This window comes from Acanthopagrus latus, chromosome 2 (genome assembly GCF_904848185.1).
Source record: "Acanthopagrus latus isolate v.2019 chromosome 2, fAcaLat1.1, whole genome shotgun sequence".
NCBI classification, from domain to species: Eukaryota; Metazoa; Chordata; class Actinopteri; order Spariformes; family Sparidae; genus Acanthopagrus; species Acanthopagrus latus.
Window position 1 is genome coordinate 27,307,884 of NC_051040.1, and position 19,968 is coordinate 27,327,851.

General features: G+C 40.7%; 1 protein-coding gene across 1 annotated transcript in view; it reads right to left on the reverse strand.

The window, feature by feature from the left end:
• LOC119006017 (alpha-2-macroglobulin-like) overlaps positions 1-19,968 on the reverse strand; it is a 113,234-nt gene that overhangs the window by 10,052 nt on the left and 83,214 nt on the right. The window contains exons 2-24 of the mRNA XM_037074324.1: positions 15,657-15,748; positions 15,313-15,493; positions 15,065-15,221; positions 14,577-14,629; positions 14,134-14,154; positions 13,027-13,192; positions 12,837-12,921; positions 12,586-12,724; positions 10,961-11,078; positions 10,727-10,836; positions 10,468-10,635; positions 9,604-9,831; positions 5,751-5,814; positions 5,490-5,635; positions 3,865-4,014; positions 3,437-3,586; positions 3,249-3,330; positions 2,972-3,134; positions 1,874-2,099; positions 816-942; positions 538-659; positions 389-440; positions 150-233 (exon numbers count right to left, since the gene is read on the reverse strand). Of these exons, the coding sequence (XP_036930219.1) occupies positions 150-233; positions 389-440; positions 538-659; positions 816-942; positions 1,874-2,099; positions 2,972-3,134; positions 3,249-3,330; positions 3,437-3,586; positions 3,865-4,014; positions 5,490-5,635; positions 5,751-5,814; positions 9,604-9,831; positions 10,468-10,635; positions 10,727-10,836; positions 10,961-11,078; positions 12,586-12,724; positions 12,837-12,921; positions 13,027-13,192; positions 14,134-14,154; positions 14,577-14,629; positions 15,065-15,221; positions 15,313-15,493; positions 15,657-15,748 (2,884 nt within the window). The remainder of the gene's footprint in view (positions 1-149; positions 234-388; positions 441-537; positions 660-815; positions 943-1,873; positions 2,100-2,971; positions 3,135-3,248; positions 3,331-3,436; positions 3,587-3,864; positions 4,015-5,489; positions 5,636-5,750; positions 5,815-9,603; positions 9,832-10,467; positions 10,636-10,726; positions 10,837-10,960; positions 11,079-12,585; positions 12,725-12,836; positions 12,922-13,026; positions 13,193-14,133; positions 14,155-14,576; positions 14,630-15,064; positions 15,222-15,312; positions 15,494-15,656; positions 15,749-19,968) is intronic.

Here is a 19,968-nt window from a genome sequence, read left to right on the forward strand (position 1 = left end):
ATTCTAAAGTATTATTTTAATACTAGTAGCTTTAATTATAATTGAAAAATATTTCAGTAATGTTAGTGTAATTGTGGTTGAGTTCAGGATTTCAGTACTTTCCACCACTGGTTAAAACAACACTTCATTCACTTCATTTATCAGTTTACCCAGGACTGATAGTGTAGCTCGGCCAGATCCATCAATCATGTTCTCAGGGAGTTCTATGTCTATTTCCTCTGTCAAAGTCTCATCTGTGTTCAGAGAAAGAGAACAAACATAATATAGAGTGAAAACTCAAGTAGAACTCAAGAGATTTAATTAACACTTCAGTTAGTATGCTGAAACAGGTCAGACTGGACATAAGACCAGTGTCACAAAGTGGATCCATCCATCCATCCATACTGACCTTTTGGACAGAGCAGCCAGTTGTAGTTCTTCATCATCTCAGTTCCCTCAGCCTGAGAGGGAAGAAAATAATGACTTCTGTTAGTTTCTCTTTTCTATTAAATACAGTGCAGACATGGTTTCTTTGTCATCTTTTGTTAAGGTACCAACCTTTACAATGAGAGATCGTGTGACCACATCAATACGACCTCTTTCTGGCACGCTCACAATCTCGTTGCCACATGAAGCGTGGGATGCTACAGCCTCAGCAGTCACAGATACATTCACAGCCCCTAAAGAAGATCAGCCAACACAGCATGAAACACAATTAAAACACAAAAGAGTATAGTGTGAAAACATTTTGGCAGTGATTTCACTGAGAATAAAAAAGGGAGCACTATGGACATTTCAGCATTTTACCGCAGTGTGGATGAAAGCTTGATACTTACCCAAGGCTGAGGGAGCCATGGTCCAGCTGAGGGTCTTGCGCTCACCGCCACACAGACAGGATGTGTACTCGTCACCAGAGAGGGCGGTGAGGGTGTAATCTAAGGAGGGAGCTGCAGTCACAGTGACCTGTTAAATGGAGACAGCAATTTATATTTTCAGGTTGTCCTCATCAGAAAAACATCTACAACTGTGAAAGCAGCTTATCATCACCCACATATATGTTTCTTGTTTGCTGGTGACCTCTATTTTCTGCAATATCATTATCATTAAGACAGCAAAGGAGGAAGTCAGATTAAGTAGTATAAAGGCTGAAATAATCCACATATGGAGGAAGTTAGGGATGGATGGTCAGTTCAAACAAGCAGAGGACTCTCATCCAGGAGACCGCTGTTAGTGTCGCATGTAAAAGCCAATAGTCAGTAACTTTAACTTACTGACGTTAAGTTACATCACGTTCATAACATAACTGAAGTTACTTACATAATGTAGGTACATTCATGACTGAAGTAATCTAGTCATTTTAACTGAATCATGATGTTTTCCTAAAATTATAGCTGATGCTGATATACTGCAACAGGCATGTGTTTTTTGAGAACAGTGACATATGTTTTAAGTTGTTTGGGTATGAATGAGAATGTGTTGTATACTTGGGAATTTATGGCATACGGAGAGCAACTGTTCAAAATGCACCACAACACGGCACATGTTTAATAATTCGAAGCTGTATCTTGGGTTTTCATTTCAAATAAATCATACATCAAAATATTAGTTAAACTAATTAAGAAAATAAGGACAATCCCAAATGATTACCACAACCTGTTGTCATGATTGAGTTGTGCCAATATGGTAAACATAAGTATGGTAAGCATGTTGGCGTTGTCATGTTTTCATGCTGAAATTAGCATTTAAATGCACAATATCTGGTTTCTGCATTTAAACGGTTTCTTCATCAGAAAACAAAAGAAAAGTCTTACGGGAGGGATGGCTAGATGTTGGTACATTTTTATACAGAAATCTTCCTTATTGTATCATTAATTCATGTAAAAGAATTGATTACCATGATGCAGCTGGACAGGTAGTTGAAGATGGTTGCCTTGAGTTCAAAGTGCTCCCCCCGAATGATGGAATAAGGCAGACTCAGCTCAAGGAAAAAGGGTTGGAACACCTTGATCTCTTTACGAGGAGCCAAGCCAAAACCCTGAGGGGACAAACAGAAAGCCTCTGTCTCCCAAGTGGTGATTGTGTCTGGGACAGTGAAGGGCACGTCCTTCGTTCCAGACTCTCTGGATGAAAGAATACACACAATCGCATTCGATGAGCTGGAAAAACATACTTACATAAATCATCACATTAATTCATAGTGACGCTATAGCTCAGTGGGTAGAGTGGGTCGACTAAAATTGGAAGCTAGCTGGTAAGCATCGAATCGAATCCAAATTGCTCCTGATGAGCAGCTGGTACCTTGCATGGCAGCCTCTGACATCAGTGTATGAATGTGTGTTTGAATGGGTTAATGTGACAAGTGTTGTAAAGCGCTTTGAATGGTCAGTAGACTGGAACAGTGCCAAAGAAATGCAAGTACATTCACCATTCCATTAAAAAAAATAAAATGAAATAAAATAAAATAAAATAGAAGATGAGTTAATGTCAGGATTGATTGTACGACTGTAAATAGCTCTACAAAGTAGATACTCCGACCTCAAATATCCTGTGCAAATACTTCTATATAATGTGTTCTTGGGAATTCAGATATAACACTGAATGAGAGAGTTTCAGAGTTTTATGCAATTCCTTGAAAAACTGAAAATATTTCTCATTATGAAGAGCATAACACTAAATATGATGCTATATGCTATTTCTTTACTTTAGTCAAAACATAAGGTGTGTATATTGATTAATAAGTGACACAAAATGACAAAAATGAGATCACATCAATTATTTGTATTCACAATCAGGTAAAATGAAAAAATAATGTCTGGAAGAGTACTGTCAATAGATTACTTTCATGCCTTACACATGCTCTGGCACTATATAAACAAAACAAACAATAAACATTATTATTATTATTATTATTATTATTATTATTATTATTATTATTATTATTATTATTATTATTATTATTATTATTATTATTATTATTATGCCAGAAGCTCACCCAACTTCCACCAGGTCCCATATCCAGGTTTCGGGGAAGAAAGTGCGGACAGTCTCTATTGGTGAAGTAACTGGGGGATAACGTCCCGAAAATCCCTCAGCAGGGCCGGCCAAACCTATCTGTGCCACAGCCACACCCAGTCTGTCATAGCTCATAATAATACCTGAAATTAAATCAGAAAACATTTAATCAGAATCAGAGCACAGCAATGACGCAGTGAGCTGTTAAAAATCTAGTAAATATTCAGCATGTCATTATATAGATAATGGTGGTATACCATGGTGGTATTCTCTTCCCCTGTATTTGAGGCATGAAGGTACTCGGATGAACAAGTTTGTTGCCATCTTCAGCCCTACATTCTAGATAAACCAACACAATACAGTCATCATTGAAAAAATATTCAACTGTACAACAACAATGTATCAATATATTTTTTTTTATGGGGTGTTATTTTTTGTGCAGTACCTGGAAAACTGTATGAGGGTCCTCTCTGTCACTGAAGTCAGGAGGATAAGGCAGAATGAATCTTCTAGGTCTCACATGCAGACAATCGACAGGATCTTGAACGTCATATGGAGTATGGGATACTGTTCTGACAGGCAACAACCCAAATATCTGAAAAGAAAGGTACAGCTCAAGGCTATTAATGACCTGATGTTTGTGTTGTATAAAGCTCTGACAAAAAAAATATTATTGGGATTTTCATCATACTCTTTAAATGTGGATGTACAGTAAAGCTGTCAAAACTGTACTCAGGTGTACTATTACAGAGGAGTACACCTCACGTATGCGAATATAACTTTTTTGTTCAGTATTTTCATTCCAGCATACTTCACAAGTGGGTGAAATTATCAATAAAAATCTATAGAGTTGGTTAAAAATCTACAACTTACCTGCTCTGCCTCCAGGGTCTTCCCTGGCTCCTTGATGAGGACACTCTGGTCGACAGCACTCACACCACAGAGAGAGTCCGGCTGGGCCGTCACCTGCAGGTTGGTCTCCTCTCCTGGGACAGCTGACGAGGGAGAAAACTCCAAGGACACCTGACACATACAGAAAGACACAAAACGCACCATCTTGATTTTAGTGGTTCAAGATGACAATCTCTGATCTCGTCAAACATGTAAACGACTCCAGAAAATCTCCTTGATGGATTTTTAATCAGGAGGCCAATCGAATGAAATAACTGTGTTTTTCATCAAGCCAACACCTTTATGTGTAAAGTACCTCGCAGGGGAGAGGCCACATAGAAGTCACTCACTAGATATGCTTTTGTTTATGTTACTAAGTATAACTTCTGCAAAGGGGATGCATAACCACACTTGTGAAATCCATCCATCCATCCATCATCTGTACACATTATATGTACGCCGTTTAATCCTCTGCAGGGTCGCGGGGGGGCTGGAGCCTATCCCAGCTGACTTAGGGCGAAGGCAGGGGACACCCTGGACAGGTCGCCAGTCTATCGCAGGGCTACACATAGAGACGAACAACCACACTCTCATTCACACCTACGGACAATTTAGAATAATCAATTAACCTCAGTATGTTTTTGGACTGTGGGAGGAAGCCGGAGTACCCGGTGAAAACCACGCTTGCACAGGGAGCACTTGTGAAATATTAAAAGAAAAATGTGTAAGACATGGCCAGAATTTTAATTTCACACATTAGAGAACAAAAAAACTCACATTATCATCAGTTTGAAGAAATAACAGTGTTGACATTATTCGTCATGCTAATCAGCTAAGCCTGTCCTGTCTTAGAATGCCACTCTGTCCCTTTCATTTAGTTTCATTTATACAATATCCACAAGTTCAATTAGCTTTTATTATCATAAATGAACAAAACAAATGACAAATGTCAAGAAAGTATGTTTCCATCTATTTTCCTTGCCAAATAATAAAATATAACCATGTGCCATCTGCAGTAACATTTCTATCTAACTGAACAAAGAGCAGCTAATGTGCATTGTTAATTCATCTTAAAACGAACTTCATTCAAACTCAACAGAAAGAAAATACAACTCATTCACAATCTTTGTCTTTCAGTCCTTGGATACATTTGTCTCGAAGTGAGCAACACATCTCAGGCTGGACTAATTATTCTGTCTTTGTACAGAACGCATGTGAGTCAGCCCAAGGATAGAGTGTAGCATACAGTTTGACCCAGGTATCTCTTAAGTAACCAACCTTGATCAAGCCTGTCAATAAATGCTCCTTCTTATGACACTGAGGTCTCCTGGCATCTTCCTCATAACCACAAGGCCACCAGCAAAATTTCAGCTCTACATTTTCATCCTCTGCTGATGCCCGATACTCTTGTGCTCCATCCCCGCTGTATGCTTCTGCTGTCCCCACCTGTCATGTCTTATGCTTGGAGTGATATTCCTGTCAGAGCTCCTGTAAATCACCTCTGTACTCGGCTGGTCTTGGAGGGCCACATATTGACCTTTTGTAATACAACTAATATACCTTTTAATTCTACGCCTGCTTCTGACAAGTCTTCTTCTCATACCGACCTTGTTAGTGAAGCATTTCTCAGTGGAGAAGTCAGCACTGTGGGCGATCACAGTCTCACTGGGGAGGACGGCGTAAGCCACAATCTGGACGTCTGGTGCTATTTCTGCAGACACCTTCAACCTGAACGACACCTCGCCCTCAGTCACTGAAACAGCAACAACAATCATCATACACATGAAACTATAGATCTATAACAATGCAGCTCAAAAACCATTCAGTCTAGAATAAAGGGTTATTTTAAGACGTCATCCTTTGCCCACCTGATTTATCTTCCACCTTGATCTGTTGAAGTCCTTGCATGACAATGGCTCCTCTGGATAAAACCTAAAGAATTTGAGAGAAAGGGACACAAAAAATGTGTAATGTTACACTAAAACTGATCCTTTAACATCAGGTTACAACACTGCCTGGTGTTCTGGTGTGTGATTATCATTTTATCAAGTAATGAGGGGATTTTGTTTATATGAGTCAGGTTTGCTGTACAGGTTCAGTGTGTAGGACACCAAAATGTAGTAACAGCTAAAGGGCTCTCGTGCTAAAACCAGATCTGGGGCCTGTCTCATGAAGCAAGTTCAACCCAGTGTTGCTCAGCTCCTATTATTTGGCTAGCAGCAGGGTACAAGGTACAAACACACAACAATCCATATCTTATTTAGCTTTTTTGGAAAGGTGTAAAATTTGCAACATTTGGAAACAGCTAATTTGGCTCGGCCTGGCCCGACATGTAATTATGTAACTGTAATTATTATTCAGTAAAGACTAATCTAGCACATTAATATTTACAAACCAGTAATCAGATTAAGGAACTTGTTCAAGTCACTGTGCGTCACTGTTATTTTTGTCATTTTCCGTTGTAAAAATATATATTTTTGCTTTTTCCTTGTGTCTTAGGGAGTGATGTCACATGTACAACAAGTCACGTTTTCAGCATGAGGTCAACTCACTCAGGTGTGAGACCATGCAGCGACTCAAACAACATGGAGGAAGGAGAGCGATGCATGTTTTGTGGCTGGAAATACAGTCATTATTTTGAATTATTAAAAAGATACAACACAAATGCTTGATCAATGGCCTGGCCCGAGGATAGTGGAGGGAAATATCGACCCGACGCGGGCCGCGGGCCGGGTCGGGTCGATATACTGCCGATGCGCGAAGGAAGGTCACTCTAGTTGTTGGTTTGCCTGCCGAGCTTTTAATTGTGTGATATGTTCATAAGAAAGGAGAGAAATAATTGCATACTAGCGTTGCAACGTAGCATGCTAGCATGCTATTTAATGATTTTATGAACTGACGTTGAATCAAGTAACTTTCCGTGATCAACGACGTCAGTAAATGGATGGGCTATGCTACAGCATTAGTGCGTGGTGGTGTTTAACGCGAGTGGCGTGCGGGCCCTTTAAATTTAGAAGCAAGGACGAACAGGGTGACAAAAGCGAATTAAGCGACATAGGTGGAGTGGACAAGGTGACAAGGCGTATTTTCCTCTTTATGTGCTTTCGGTCTGAACGCACAGATACTGTACGCTCAGACCAAAGGCGCATGAAGAGGAACAAGATCACGGAAGTCATTCACTGTTTATTGGGAGCCAGGCGGACAAGGAGAGAAAGGTGGAAAAGGCGGAGGTGGGTGGAATAGGTGGGTTAGGAGGAAAAAAATGTTAAAAATCCTCCAACTTTATGTAATGAGCTATGACACGTCTAGGTGGAAAAGGGGGAAAAAATTCATGTATTGATATTCACATTCCATTTTTTGTGTGTTGTCTATTCAATAGATAGTGAATGCAAGGAAAAGTGTAAGTATCTCCGAGGGCAGTCGAGGAAAGAGGGGACTAAGGAGAAAGAGAGGTGAAAGAGTGGTGCAGCTGGAAGCAGGGTGAAGCCATGGCGTTATGCCACTGTCATGAGCTTTTTAAATCCCTTCTTGGAGGACTGCTCCACCTCCAGCAACATGGAGGGGGAGGATTCTGAGAGTGAGGAGGAGGAAGATGATGATGATCAGGATCAGGACAGCTCAGTCAACCAGGACTGTTCAGTCAACCTTGATGAGGGCTCAGAACAGCAACAGCAGGATGATCAGCCATTGGCAGCAGAAAAGAACAGTGCAGAGCAGTCACACAGTAAGAGAGTCGACCAGGAATGGGGAGTTTGAGGAGCGAATGCTATTGGCCTTAGAGGCGGTAAGCAATAGGCCATCGGGGCAACGAGGTGCACCTGACACCACTGGGATGACTCCTCGCAGTATATAAATAAAAGTTAATGTGTTCATGTTTTGAAGGCTATCAGTGTTTGCTGAGTTAATACCTGTTAATTTAATAAAATGTCTAATATTTTCAACAGTTACAGGCGTGTGTTTCATATTATTTCAAATATGCCATGCAATTTCCCATTTTTACTTCTCAGGATACAATCATGAGCAGTTTGCAAGAATTACCCTGAATTAAAAAGTGTTCTTGGTAAGGTGAAGTGCAATTGGTTAAGTTGATGTCATTGTTAAGACTAGGTGCTTAAGGATTTTAATTAGTGTTTTCTGACATGACATTTAATGATAGCTATGGAAATATGCTTTTTTTGTATTGCATTTGGTGGCTCTTAAAAGAGCCATTTTAATATGAGGATCAAACTGCAGGTTGCCAGGTAGCAGCTCCCTCATTGGAGTAGGACACCAATGTTTCCCTCACACGGATGGCCTCCTGACTGGCGTTGTTGCTGCCTACTCGGGGGACAGGCTGTAGGCCCACAGCATCGCCGTCTGCTGATGGTGCTCGCGATGGTCCTGGTTGGCCTGCGGGTGGTATGGTTGTCCTGTTGGTGGTTTTGGTGGTCCGCCTCAGGAAATTGTGCAGGACACAGGTAGCTTTCACACAGGCATCCACATTTGCAGGGCTGACCCCAATGACTCCTCTGTACATACACCAGTGGCATGTGAGACTACCAAAGGTATTCTCATCAATCAGCCTTGCATGGGACAACCTAAAGTTAAACACCCTGTGACTGCCAGACTGGTGCCCTGGAAAAGGCTGCATGAGGTTGCGGCGCAGTGGGAAGGCCTCATCAGCCACAAAAACATATGGCTATCGTCCTATATGCTCAGCCCCTGGCAGCAGAGCATCTGGTGGCAGGCCAAGGGTCCCATCCAGCAGCTTCTGGCTAAAGTTGGAGTTTGCCAGGACACCGCTGTCACTGGTCCTCCCATAGCTGCCCACATCCACCACTCGAAAGCAGTACTGTGAGTCCACAACTGCAAGGAGCACGATGGAGTAGGTCCCCTTGTAGTTGTAGAAGAGAGACCCGGAGTTGTCTGGGGCTCTGATGACTACATGCCTCCCGTCAATTGACCCAAGGCAGTTGGGGAACACCCACCGGTGACGGAAGCCCTCTACAACGCTCCTCCAGTCCTCTGTGGTGGGCACTGGCATGAACTTGGAGGAGGTGCCACTTTCAAATCTTGCTAGCTCTCTTGTTAGCTCTCCAAGATTGTAGACCCTAGCTTTAATATTTCTTCAAACTAGAAGCATGTACCCTAGTATCATGTTGCAGTAATGTGTGGAAATAGAGATGAGACATGTGAAAGGAGTTTTTTTGTTTGTTACTGAGTTAAAAGAAAGCTGAGTGGTGAAGGTAGATTTTCTTTTGCTTGGAGAAACTGTTTACTGTATAGTTGCATGAATACGTGAGAGAGACATGAACATGGTGATTTGTTATGATATAACCGTAGTAATGTTGAAAGCCAAAGGTTGAAAGTTACTCACTGTCAAAATGTATTTTATTTTTTTGTGTAATTTGGTAAGAGTTAAGCTGTGGAAAATGTGACAAATGTGAGAAAACTGAGTGAGGGATAATCTTTGGAGGAGGATCTGCTCCCTCTGCAGATACAAAAGGCTTGTTCAAAGGTAAGGTACAATGATTAATAGTTCCAGGTGATTATACACTGATCAAAACCCTCATCATAAATGTTATATTCCCTAAACACTAACAGGTCCAAAATCCTACACAGTGGATCTTTAAGACAGATGCCAGTAATCTAGTTTAAAGGTCACTTTAAAAACATGTCTGCTGTGCATGTCTTTGAAAGAGAACTGGTGTTGAGCCGACAATCAGTTCACCCACCACTCACCAGATACATCACATCCACAGAGCCCGGTGCCTCTCCAGCTACAGTGTATTTAATGGTGATGTCTTCTTCTCTGTCACAGGGAAGTGGTGCATCCTTCTTCTTCACCTCCAGGGAGCTTGTGGTTTTAGTATCAGGAGTTGTAGGTTGGATCAAAGACACCATGTGATCTCCAATCTCATAGTATGCAGCTCTATAAGGATCAAACCCCAGTGTCGGTTTGTCGCCAACCTAGATTGCAGAAAAAAACATAAATAAGTGAAGTGGTCGAGATAGAAGAATGCTTTGGAAAGGGAGTTCATTCTTCACAGCCAAGCAAATATGGCTACAAATAAGCCACTAGCTACTACACTGGCGCCTTGATCAGTTGCAGCATTTTGAGACACCATTTTAGATATCAGTGTTGTTGCGTTTTCACTGTCACATTCTGTAACTTTCTGTGGCAGATACTTGTGATTTGGTGTTTTTCCCCAGCCACTCACTGGAGCAGCAGAGACACACACCTGCAGCAGGTTGGCAATCGGTGTCTGCTGATAAGCATGGCTTCGTGTAGATCTATTAGCATTAAGTCAACTAGTGTCTTTATAGTGATCTCTACTAATCTAATTTGTCTCTTGCGTTTCTCTGTGCTCACTGGTCTGCATTAACATGTGGTTTTTGTAGGACTCAGCCTCGCCACACTTCACCAGCACCACCCTGATCTTCCCTTGTTAAGTCAATTAATTAACCTGAACTCTGCTCCCTGATTCCCTGTCTGCTTCTGTGTTCACACACCATTAACCAAGCATAACAGTCACCTTTAAAAGAGTTAGACAACTTATAAATGTTAGCTAACAGATTGTGAATACAGTGTCTCATCTTACTTACATGGAGGTGGAAGTTTCCTTTAAAGTTAGCCGTGCTCAGTGAGAAAGCAGCAACACCATTGTTGTCAGTTGTGAGATTCTGAAGCCGATTTGCTGACCATCTCTCACCCTCAAACAGGTACACCGGCATGTCAGGAATGGGTGTATTATTGAAATAAACTGCTTTAACCTGTAGGAAGCACAAAGTGGTATCACTGTCATTGTCCACAGCTTGATTAGCAGAGAATCATACGGAAGAAGTGAAGACCACATTCACTTACTTTTCCCACCACATTTGATCCTTGCTCATAAATCTTGGGTGTGTCAATGAACGACAGCTTTCCAACAACATATGAAATCTTTATTTTCTCCTGTGCTTGGTGTGAAATATCTGCGCAAGAAGACTTCATGTTACAACAGAAAGTTGAATTGTTTCAATTCCTGACTCTATAATTTTCTTAATACTTATTCTCTTTGTAAAATCTAAATATGTGAAAATTAATTATGTAACTTGCCTGTCCCCTCCTCTTCTACTGTAGCCTTGAGGTCCAGCTCATCCATCAAAATCTTTTGATCAAGTTTTGTGAAAGTGGACATCTTCAAGGTGAAAGTGGCACAGCCCGCCTTGTCCGTCTGTGAAGTACAATAAAACAAGATAAAATTCAAATAAATGAAAACATGAATGAATGTAATAATATTAATACTACTACTACTACTACTACTACTACTACTAATAATAATAATAATAATAATAATATTTTCTGCCTCTAAGGGTCGCTCCATCAAAGCAGAGCAAACACACAGATGTTTGTTGCTGTGGAGGGAGGATCAAGTGAAGAAGGAGACACAGCTGCTGCAGCTGCCCAGGGTCGACCAGCTGTGGAGGAGAGAGTCGGTGCAGACCCAGATAAAGTGGAGGAATAAACACCCAGAGTCACATTCTGCTCTGATCTAAAGCCATTTACATGGAGCTCTGAGATAACATATTTTACATTAAGGATTAAAATGGTGTGCTAATATGTTATCTTTACTTCCATTTATCAATCTGACTGCAGCAGTGATCAGTTGATCTGACCTCCATTGTTTGGTGCTTTGATTACATGATTAAACAGATAACCCAAACAGTTCAGAAGTTGCTCTAGTATTTCATTGTTATGGAATGATGCACACTAGGGGTTCATCAAAAAAAAAAATCCGCCCCATTGGGATGCTTGTCACAGTTCGGCGCACATGTGTACCATTCGGTTCATAGGCACGTGCAACTTCTTTTTCTCATTTACTAAGGCAAGGCGAAGCGTGTACACTCCAGAGTAGCAGGTGGCGGTACTGAGCTGGATGCCAACCGCCAGTAAACAAGAAGAAGATGCGAAGCGGTGTGGAAGATAGTAATAGAGTATCTTTGGGTTAGAGTCCTAAGGAGAGGACTCTACTTTGGGTCAGCTATGGAGACGTTTGTGGGCACTGCGAGTGGAAAAGAGTCGGAGCTAGAGGATGCGCCAGCAGCACTATATAGGTCTACTGTATGGGACCACTTTGCATTTAGAGTGACCTATGATGACGGCAGTATGAAAGCTATTGACAAAAGTGCGACAAAAGCCCGTCCCGCAAACTCTTCAGCAACAAGGTAATTCCCATTCTTTATGAAGAGACCCGACGAGGAGTTGTTAAAGGGCTGTCTGACATAGGCTATGTAGTGCTTACTAGTTATGGATGGACCTCCAGGACTACTGAAAGTTTTCTGACTGTGACTGCCCATTACATTACATTAGTGACAGTGAATAACTATTTGTTCTTAGCATTTGTTAAAGATAACTTTCTTTGCCAAATAAATGAAAAACATGTTGGAACGAGCAATATCGCTTCTCTTACAGTGCCAGAATTGACCTATTTTTAACCCCAAGACTGTCACAATGATGTATCAAATGTCAGAATGCCTCATTTTTTCAGTTTTTACCTGACAATACAAGACATAATTGATTTTCTGAACGATCAGCGTATACCGAACCAAATCGAAAACCGTGATCGAACCATGGATTTTGTGAACCGTTCCACCCCTAATGCACACACATGTACAGACTGTATTAGCACATACAAGGTCTACCTTTATATTCACATTGTTTCAGCACATAGGAAACTGCACCTGCTTTGTCTCCTTGTGGCATGGGGCTGTTAGCTCGGGGGCACCGTCCATATTATCAGGAATACGATAGTTGTAGCTTGGAAGAGGTCGACACATCTCAACATGAACACTGCCTGGTACAGGTTGGCCATATGAATACCTTTTTTATGATGGCCATAGAAAATTGTGTTGTTAAAAGGAGTCATTCAGCACCAGACTGGATCAATTTAAAATGATTTAATAGTGTAATGAGTGAAAGGCCTTTGACTTACTTTGCACATACTTCAGCTTCAATTTCCTCCTGATCAATACTTGCCTCGTCAGATGAATTGATTTTTACATCAAATTTAGGCAAAACTGGGGACAAAACAGGATTGTTAGCATTATTGATTCATTATTATGTTATTTTTCAAAAGGAATGAAATGAAAGGTGATAAAAAAAACCATACAAATATGACATACCGTATTTCTCAACCTTGAAACTATGATGTATTTTTTCTTCACCAACTGATACAATAACGTTGTACATTCCCTCACGGGCCTCAGAGTTCAAGTTGTAAAAAAGCTGCAGTATTTTACCGCCCGATGTTTTGTTCAGCCACTGTCCAATCCTGTTGTTGTTAACATCCTGTGTAATAAATTACATGCCACAAAAAGGTATTCATGACAAGAGAAATACAGAAATACAGTGCAAACCATACCATGCTGCTAAATGATTCTTTTATCTTGTTCTTTGGGACACATTTGGTGTAAAACTTTGCTTGACTTTTTGTGAGAATCATCACTTTTACTTAAAACACTTGAAGAATACACTTAATATTACACACACTTCATATATTTCTTAAACCTGCCCTCAAACAGATCCCAACTAATGGCAGTAGTAGTACCCAGTTAAAGATATACGGGTATCAGTGAATACTGTCCATTGCTGATATATGAAGAGAAATTATTGATAAAAAGAATTATGTATACCTTTTTTAAATAAAATAAATAAATTTAATAAAATTGCCAAACTAAATCTTATGTAAAGATTATCTTTAATATCACCATCTATACATCTGAGGGAAGCTTTGAAAACAGAGCTTGAGTTGAGATTTAATTCATACCGAAGAACGAGGGATGGGCTGATAAAACTGGCCTTTAAAACATGATTTTACAGTGAAAGCAACATTACTTAACCTGAAATCAAAAGCTTCAAAATGATTTTGATGTTACAGTGACTTGTAACATGTTGCATATTGTCCCTGTCTCAGCTACTCTGCCTTTGTGTTGCTTGTTTCAGAGCATAACGCTCTATGTAACTATCATGCGTCACTATCAGCGATTTTGGTGAACATGGTCGTGTTTTATGGTCGTGTTTCACTCTGATGTCTACCAGCTGCTCTGCCTCAACAAATTCAATGTAATATAAAAGAATCAACTAGTTATTTATCATTAGCCAAGTCAGCCCGTTTCTACAGAGGTTTAGCCAACAGAATGTTATAGCCATGTGTTTTTGTTCTTGGGGGTTAAGTTTTGAGGTGACAGAATTGTTAACTTGGTAAAAAGGGTATGTGGACATGAGCTTACCTCGATTTCAATGATATTGTACTGCAAGAAAATAATGACAGACATGTTAAATATGATTGATTTTTATAGCAGAAATGTTCAAACACAGCACAGACAAGTTTACCTTAAGAGGCCCTGGTTACTATTGACCCAGAGCTTCACCAGGAGCCAACTGAGTCACATAACACCGACCATGTCAGTCAACTCATTACACAACTGACTTCTTTTATATTGTGAATCTGTCCCTTTTTTTTTTTGAAAATGATCCAATAACTAAATGATGATTAAATATAAATAACACATTCAACAAACAGATGTATCTTTAAGTCTCAGGAGTACAGACAGTAGCTGTAGAGAGCACGAAACCCAACAACAAGCACATTTATTTTGGACTGATGTATAAAATTCATTACAATATGCCCAAATGGCCTTGTAAGGAGTAAGTAAGGAGTCCAAAAACTCACCAGCTGACTGGCAGCTCTCAACTTGGAGTCTAGTGTGATGACTCTGAAATGCACTGTGAGAAATGTAAAGAGATTTCATGAAGGGTTTGCAGAGAGGTTCATCAGTCAAGTCAGAAATCACATCATTGCAATCAAATTTAGTTTAGAATAACAGATAACAGTATTTAACATTCGAACTGAGCATGTGACACACTCCTTCAGCTATACAACTGCTATTCAGTTTTTCTCTTCTGTTTACTACAGCTAATTGTCACAGGGCATCTGAGGCCAATTCAGGCAAGCAGTGAACTACAATCTGGGAGATTATGATGGGTTTCCCAGTGAGGGATAAAAAAATAAACCAGAATAACTGAGAGCTCGAGATGAGATCAACATGAGAAGTTGTTCTGTGCAATAAACAGCATGAAAAGTATTTTGTAGCAAATTTTCACATCCCAAAAATAATCTTTTGTTTTGTACAACATCATAGATAATCATCTGAAGGTTACCTGTTTGTCCGGGGAGGTAGATTGGTTTATCTGTTTGGACAAATGTCCTTGGTTTGTAGAATTGGATTTTGACTTTTCTCACTTCTTTTGAGTAAAACGTGTCGCCTCGTACCTCCACTTCCAACTTCTGCACCACTTCATTCTGCACTAAAGGAGCCTGTTACAGACAAATATTTGTCAGTAAAAGCACCATTAAGATCTGTTTTTTTCTTGTAGTCTGTGTCTTAAAGTCCATTTGGAGGACTGACCTCAAATTGAATGCAGTTGTGAAACTCTGTACTGGATGTCTTCTGGAGAAGGGTCGTATTTTTCTCTTGGGACACCAAAGTGACTGTCATGACCAGAGTCTCATTGGGCTGCAGGAGACTTGCACAGAATTTGGTCTTAGCTCCAGCTTCGAGAACTGCAGGAATGGCGACCATGTACTGCCTACAGTCAGGAACATACACACATACAGTGGATACCTCACTGTATCTGACATGGAGGACACTCCAACCCAGAAGATTATGCAGCAATAAAGCATTATTCAAATTAATGTAAACCCCCATATGCATGCTGTTATTCTTCTGTTGGATAGAACAGGTCAACTTACGGTCCTGCCGCTGCTCGACCAACACACATCCAACTTAAGAAGACACACACTGTCCATGTCCACATCTGAATCCCAGGATGACCCATGGCTGACTGACAAGAGACTCAGAGTCAGCATCTGTTAAATAGCCTTCAATACAGAAATCCACCCCCGCTCCACACACACATGATGCGACTCATGATGCACCCACTCTATTTGATTTTCAGGGAAGTTAATCAGTTACAGATTTGAAGTTGCTTTTAATGTAGTCTTTCACACTGACTGCAACTGAAAGGCTCTTTAAAAAAAATGAAATGATTAATGATTGCATTATGATTTAATGCAAGTATAAATCTAACAAAAGGACAAACTCAGATTTATTTCAAGTCAGTTGTAATATAGAGATACACTTTATACATCTGTTGTTTAAAGTATTGATGCATTCGCTAGTGCATGGCTTATGCTGTAACATCACTGTATATATTAAAAATGAAACAATAAAAGCTTTACATAGAAGTTTTTTTTACAGTCATTTTAAGATATTGTGGAGCTATTCATATTGTTGTTTTTTAAATCTTCTTCCACAAATCATTAGAAATCAATTAAGTAAGTATGACTCTGCTACAAATATGAAACGTCTCATACTGCCCTTTACCCAGCATGTGATGTTTGATCTTGTCATTGCAACAGCTCCTAACCTAATTACTAGGGCCAAAGCAGACATTCCTTTTTCCAGTAAGTTAACCCTTGTGAACTGAGCATCCTCAAATATTTCTGATGGGTTACAACATAGTGATAAATGTGCTTACTGTGTAAAATGGTGCTGTTATGCAAATACTTTTGTTTGCAAGCAGTGAATCAAACCAGCTCGAGCTGCAAAGCTATTGGCAGCAAAAGTCAGGACCAACAACAATGAGCCATTACTAGAAGCCAACAAAACTGAAACCATGTACTGTATGAAGACGATCATGAAAGGATTGGAATCTACTCTAAGGACCATCTGGTGTGGTACCAACACTATATTTGTCACGAGCTGTGTGTTTTGTTTTTTTTTTTCAAAGTCATCTTTATTTCAAAAAGGGTGTCACAATAGTTGAAATCCATTTACTCCTGTCTAATACAAATGCCAGTATGTACACACACACACAGACAGTGTCAGAAAAGTTGAGTCATACACTCAAGGCTCTGTTTATCAGTAAAGTATTAACTTTGCAAAGTTAGAGGGGGTGTAATGTGTAACCATGATGTATTAAAGTTTAGAGATCTAATGAAAATCAGTAAAGAAATGGTGTTGAGCTGAGGTCATGAGAAAGTGTTAAATAACTGATCAGGTCAACATGAGGCCAAAACGAAGTGTCAAAATCTGATCATGCTTTGGGCATGGGCACAGACCATGGCCAAGGCGTGTTAGATCATTATGAAATCATCAGCCATTATCAAGGGACTATTAGTCATTGAATGGAGATTTGGTGGGAAAATGTCCTAATAAGGACATAAAATCGTGCCACTGTCCAAAGCAAGAGAGAAGCATTATGAAATCTTAATCAAGGGGTTATCAACCAGTGAATGGAGAGATGCTGAAAAAAATGTCTTAATAAGGACACAAAACCAAGCCAGTGTCTGAAGCAAGAGTGTACATAACCTGAGGAGCACGGACTGAAGATCGTTATTCCACTCACTCAAACCTTGAGGAAACACCTGAGATGGAGAATGTCATTAGCCTAAACATTGCAGAAAGGCCTTTAAGAAATCTTCAGCAGAAACAGGCCAAGGAATTAAGAGTGCAAAGGATTAACCATTTTTGCCAACATGCTGTGGATTACAGTTTGGATATTGGAGTACTTTTGTTCACTCTGCTGGTGTGAAGTTTGGATTTTGAAGAAGTTACAAGACCTTGGCCGGGGTTGTGATTTGCCTCAAGGACTTGGACTCTATTTATTGTGATTTATCAATAACTATTTTGATTATGAGTGATAGTAATTGAAATAAATATTGCGTTGTATGCTTTGCCCTTGCTAAAATCTATGCAATAAAACCTACATAATATAGTTAAAGCTAAAGTTGTGGACATTGATTTTATGTCTCTTTGATGGAAGTCAAAGTTAGGTGTTACATGTGCATAATATCTTAAAGGTTCTTAAAGGTTATTCGAGCCTACCAAATTGGAACACTTTACCAAAAGCCCATAAAATCCTACCTAGCACCATACCAAGTGCACAGATCATTTAGAGGAGAGCTGTCATAACGAGTGTGGCTGGTGGCTGTATCTGACTCAAGGACTATTCATGTCAGTTGCCAAACCAGAGGAAGCAGGGTAGACATTCGGATTCAGGCAATTAGAAGCTAGGCGAGTCTTCTCACCACCAGCTTAAGCATCCCTATTTAAATTGCCAGTTTTTAACTAACCTCTTGTAGGGTTAGTGATCTAACCCTTTAAATGGAGAGCTTATTTACACACCAGGAAAATACATTGTGCTGGCAGATGCTTTATCATGAGCACCAGCTCCAAACAGTGACATGCTTGTCATCCCTGCGACTGATGATGCTGAAACACACATAAACATGACGACTGCCTCACTCCCAACATCAGGTGCCACGTTACAGCAAATTGTGCAGGAGACAGCAGAAGATCCTCTGCTGCAGAAAGTGTCCCACCATATCAAGAATGGTTGGTCAAAAGGAGTCTGCCCAGGGTTTTACCCTGTGCGTGCGGACTTGTGTATGGCTAATGGACTGCTGCTGTGAAAAAACAGGATTGTCATCCCACAATCCATGCATCGGAACATGCCTCAGCGTATTCATGAGGGATATCTGGGCATGGAGAAATGTAAAAGGAGAGCAAGAGAAGCAGTTTGTTTGCCGGGCATCAACAGAGACATAGAGGAGATGATACAGAAATGTGAAACATGTCTCAGACATCACTATAAATGAACAAAAGAGCCTGAGCTAGGCTAATAGCAGACCCACCCATGGCAAAAAGTAGGCACTGATTTGTCTCATCTGCATGGCAAAGACTATCTTCTGGTGATGTACTATTATTCTAACTATCCAGAAGTTGCACAACTGCCCAGAACATCAGCACAGTCTGTCATCACGCACATGAAAGGGTTTTTTGCCAGACATGGAATTCCACAGTGTGTCATCAGTGACAATGGTTCACAGTATGACTGTGGTGAGCTAAGTGAATTTGCAAAGCAATATGGATTTCAACATGTCACCTCTGGCCCTTTGTATCCACAGTCTAATGGACAGACAGAAAAAGGGGTCCAAATTGGAAAGAGACTGTTAAAAAAGGCAAAAGACTGTAAAGCTGACCCTTACCTGGCTTTGCTAAGCTACAGGTTTGCAGCTCTGGAGTGTGGAGCATCCCCTGCTGAGCTACTCATGCATTGCGAGCTGCGCACTACGCTTCCACACACTCTAAGACACAAGAAAGACAAAAGCAATAACAAGCTGGCTGACAAAAAGGATGAGACTCAAGCACAGACAGAAAATGAACTATGACAAAACAGCAAGGCGTCTGGAACCTCCAAAGGAAAGGGATGTTGTGAGGATTGAGGGCCCTGAGTTCTAGGACAGAAAAGCAACAGTCCTCAGTGAAGTAGGTCCCAAGTCTTTTGTGGTTAAAACAGAGAATGGACAAGTGTTGAGGAGAAACAGGAGGAGTCTGTTAAAGACTCCGGACATTGAGAATCAAGCTGAGGAGACTGGATCTGAACAGCAAGAGGGTGCTACACCAGATGTGCACCACAGCGAGCCTCCTTTCACCTTCCCCAATGACTGTGACACTCAGAAGGTCTACCAGACCGAGGAAGCAGAAGGATTGTTAATCCACCAAACTACTAATGCCTTGACAACTCCTCCATCATCATGGCTAGCATAATAGCTATTAAAACAGCTATTATAATAGCTATGAAAATACCTGGACACTCATTGTGGAAAATCAAAATACCAATCGACTCCTCATCACTGCCTATTCTGGCCACAACGGTATTCTGATCCTCCTGGACATCTCTGCAGCCTTCGGCACAATGTCCCACACCATCCTCCTCATCCACCTATCTGACTACCTTGGCCTCACCGGTACAGCACTCTCCTGGTTCCAGTCCCATCTAATAAACAGAAAATGGTTTGTCACCATTGGAGACTCCAGTTCCACCCCAGCTCCAGTCAACCAAGGCGTGCCTCAAGGCTCTGTGCTTGGACCCCTAGTCTTTACCATTTACATGCTCCCCCTTGGTCAGATAATTTGCAGAAACAGTCTCAACTGCTGATGACATTTATATCTCTGCAGCAAACCATCCACCCAGCTACCCTCTCAGTCACTCGTCAA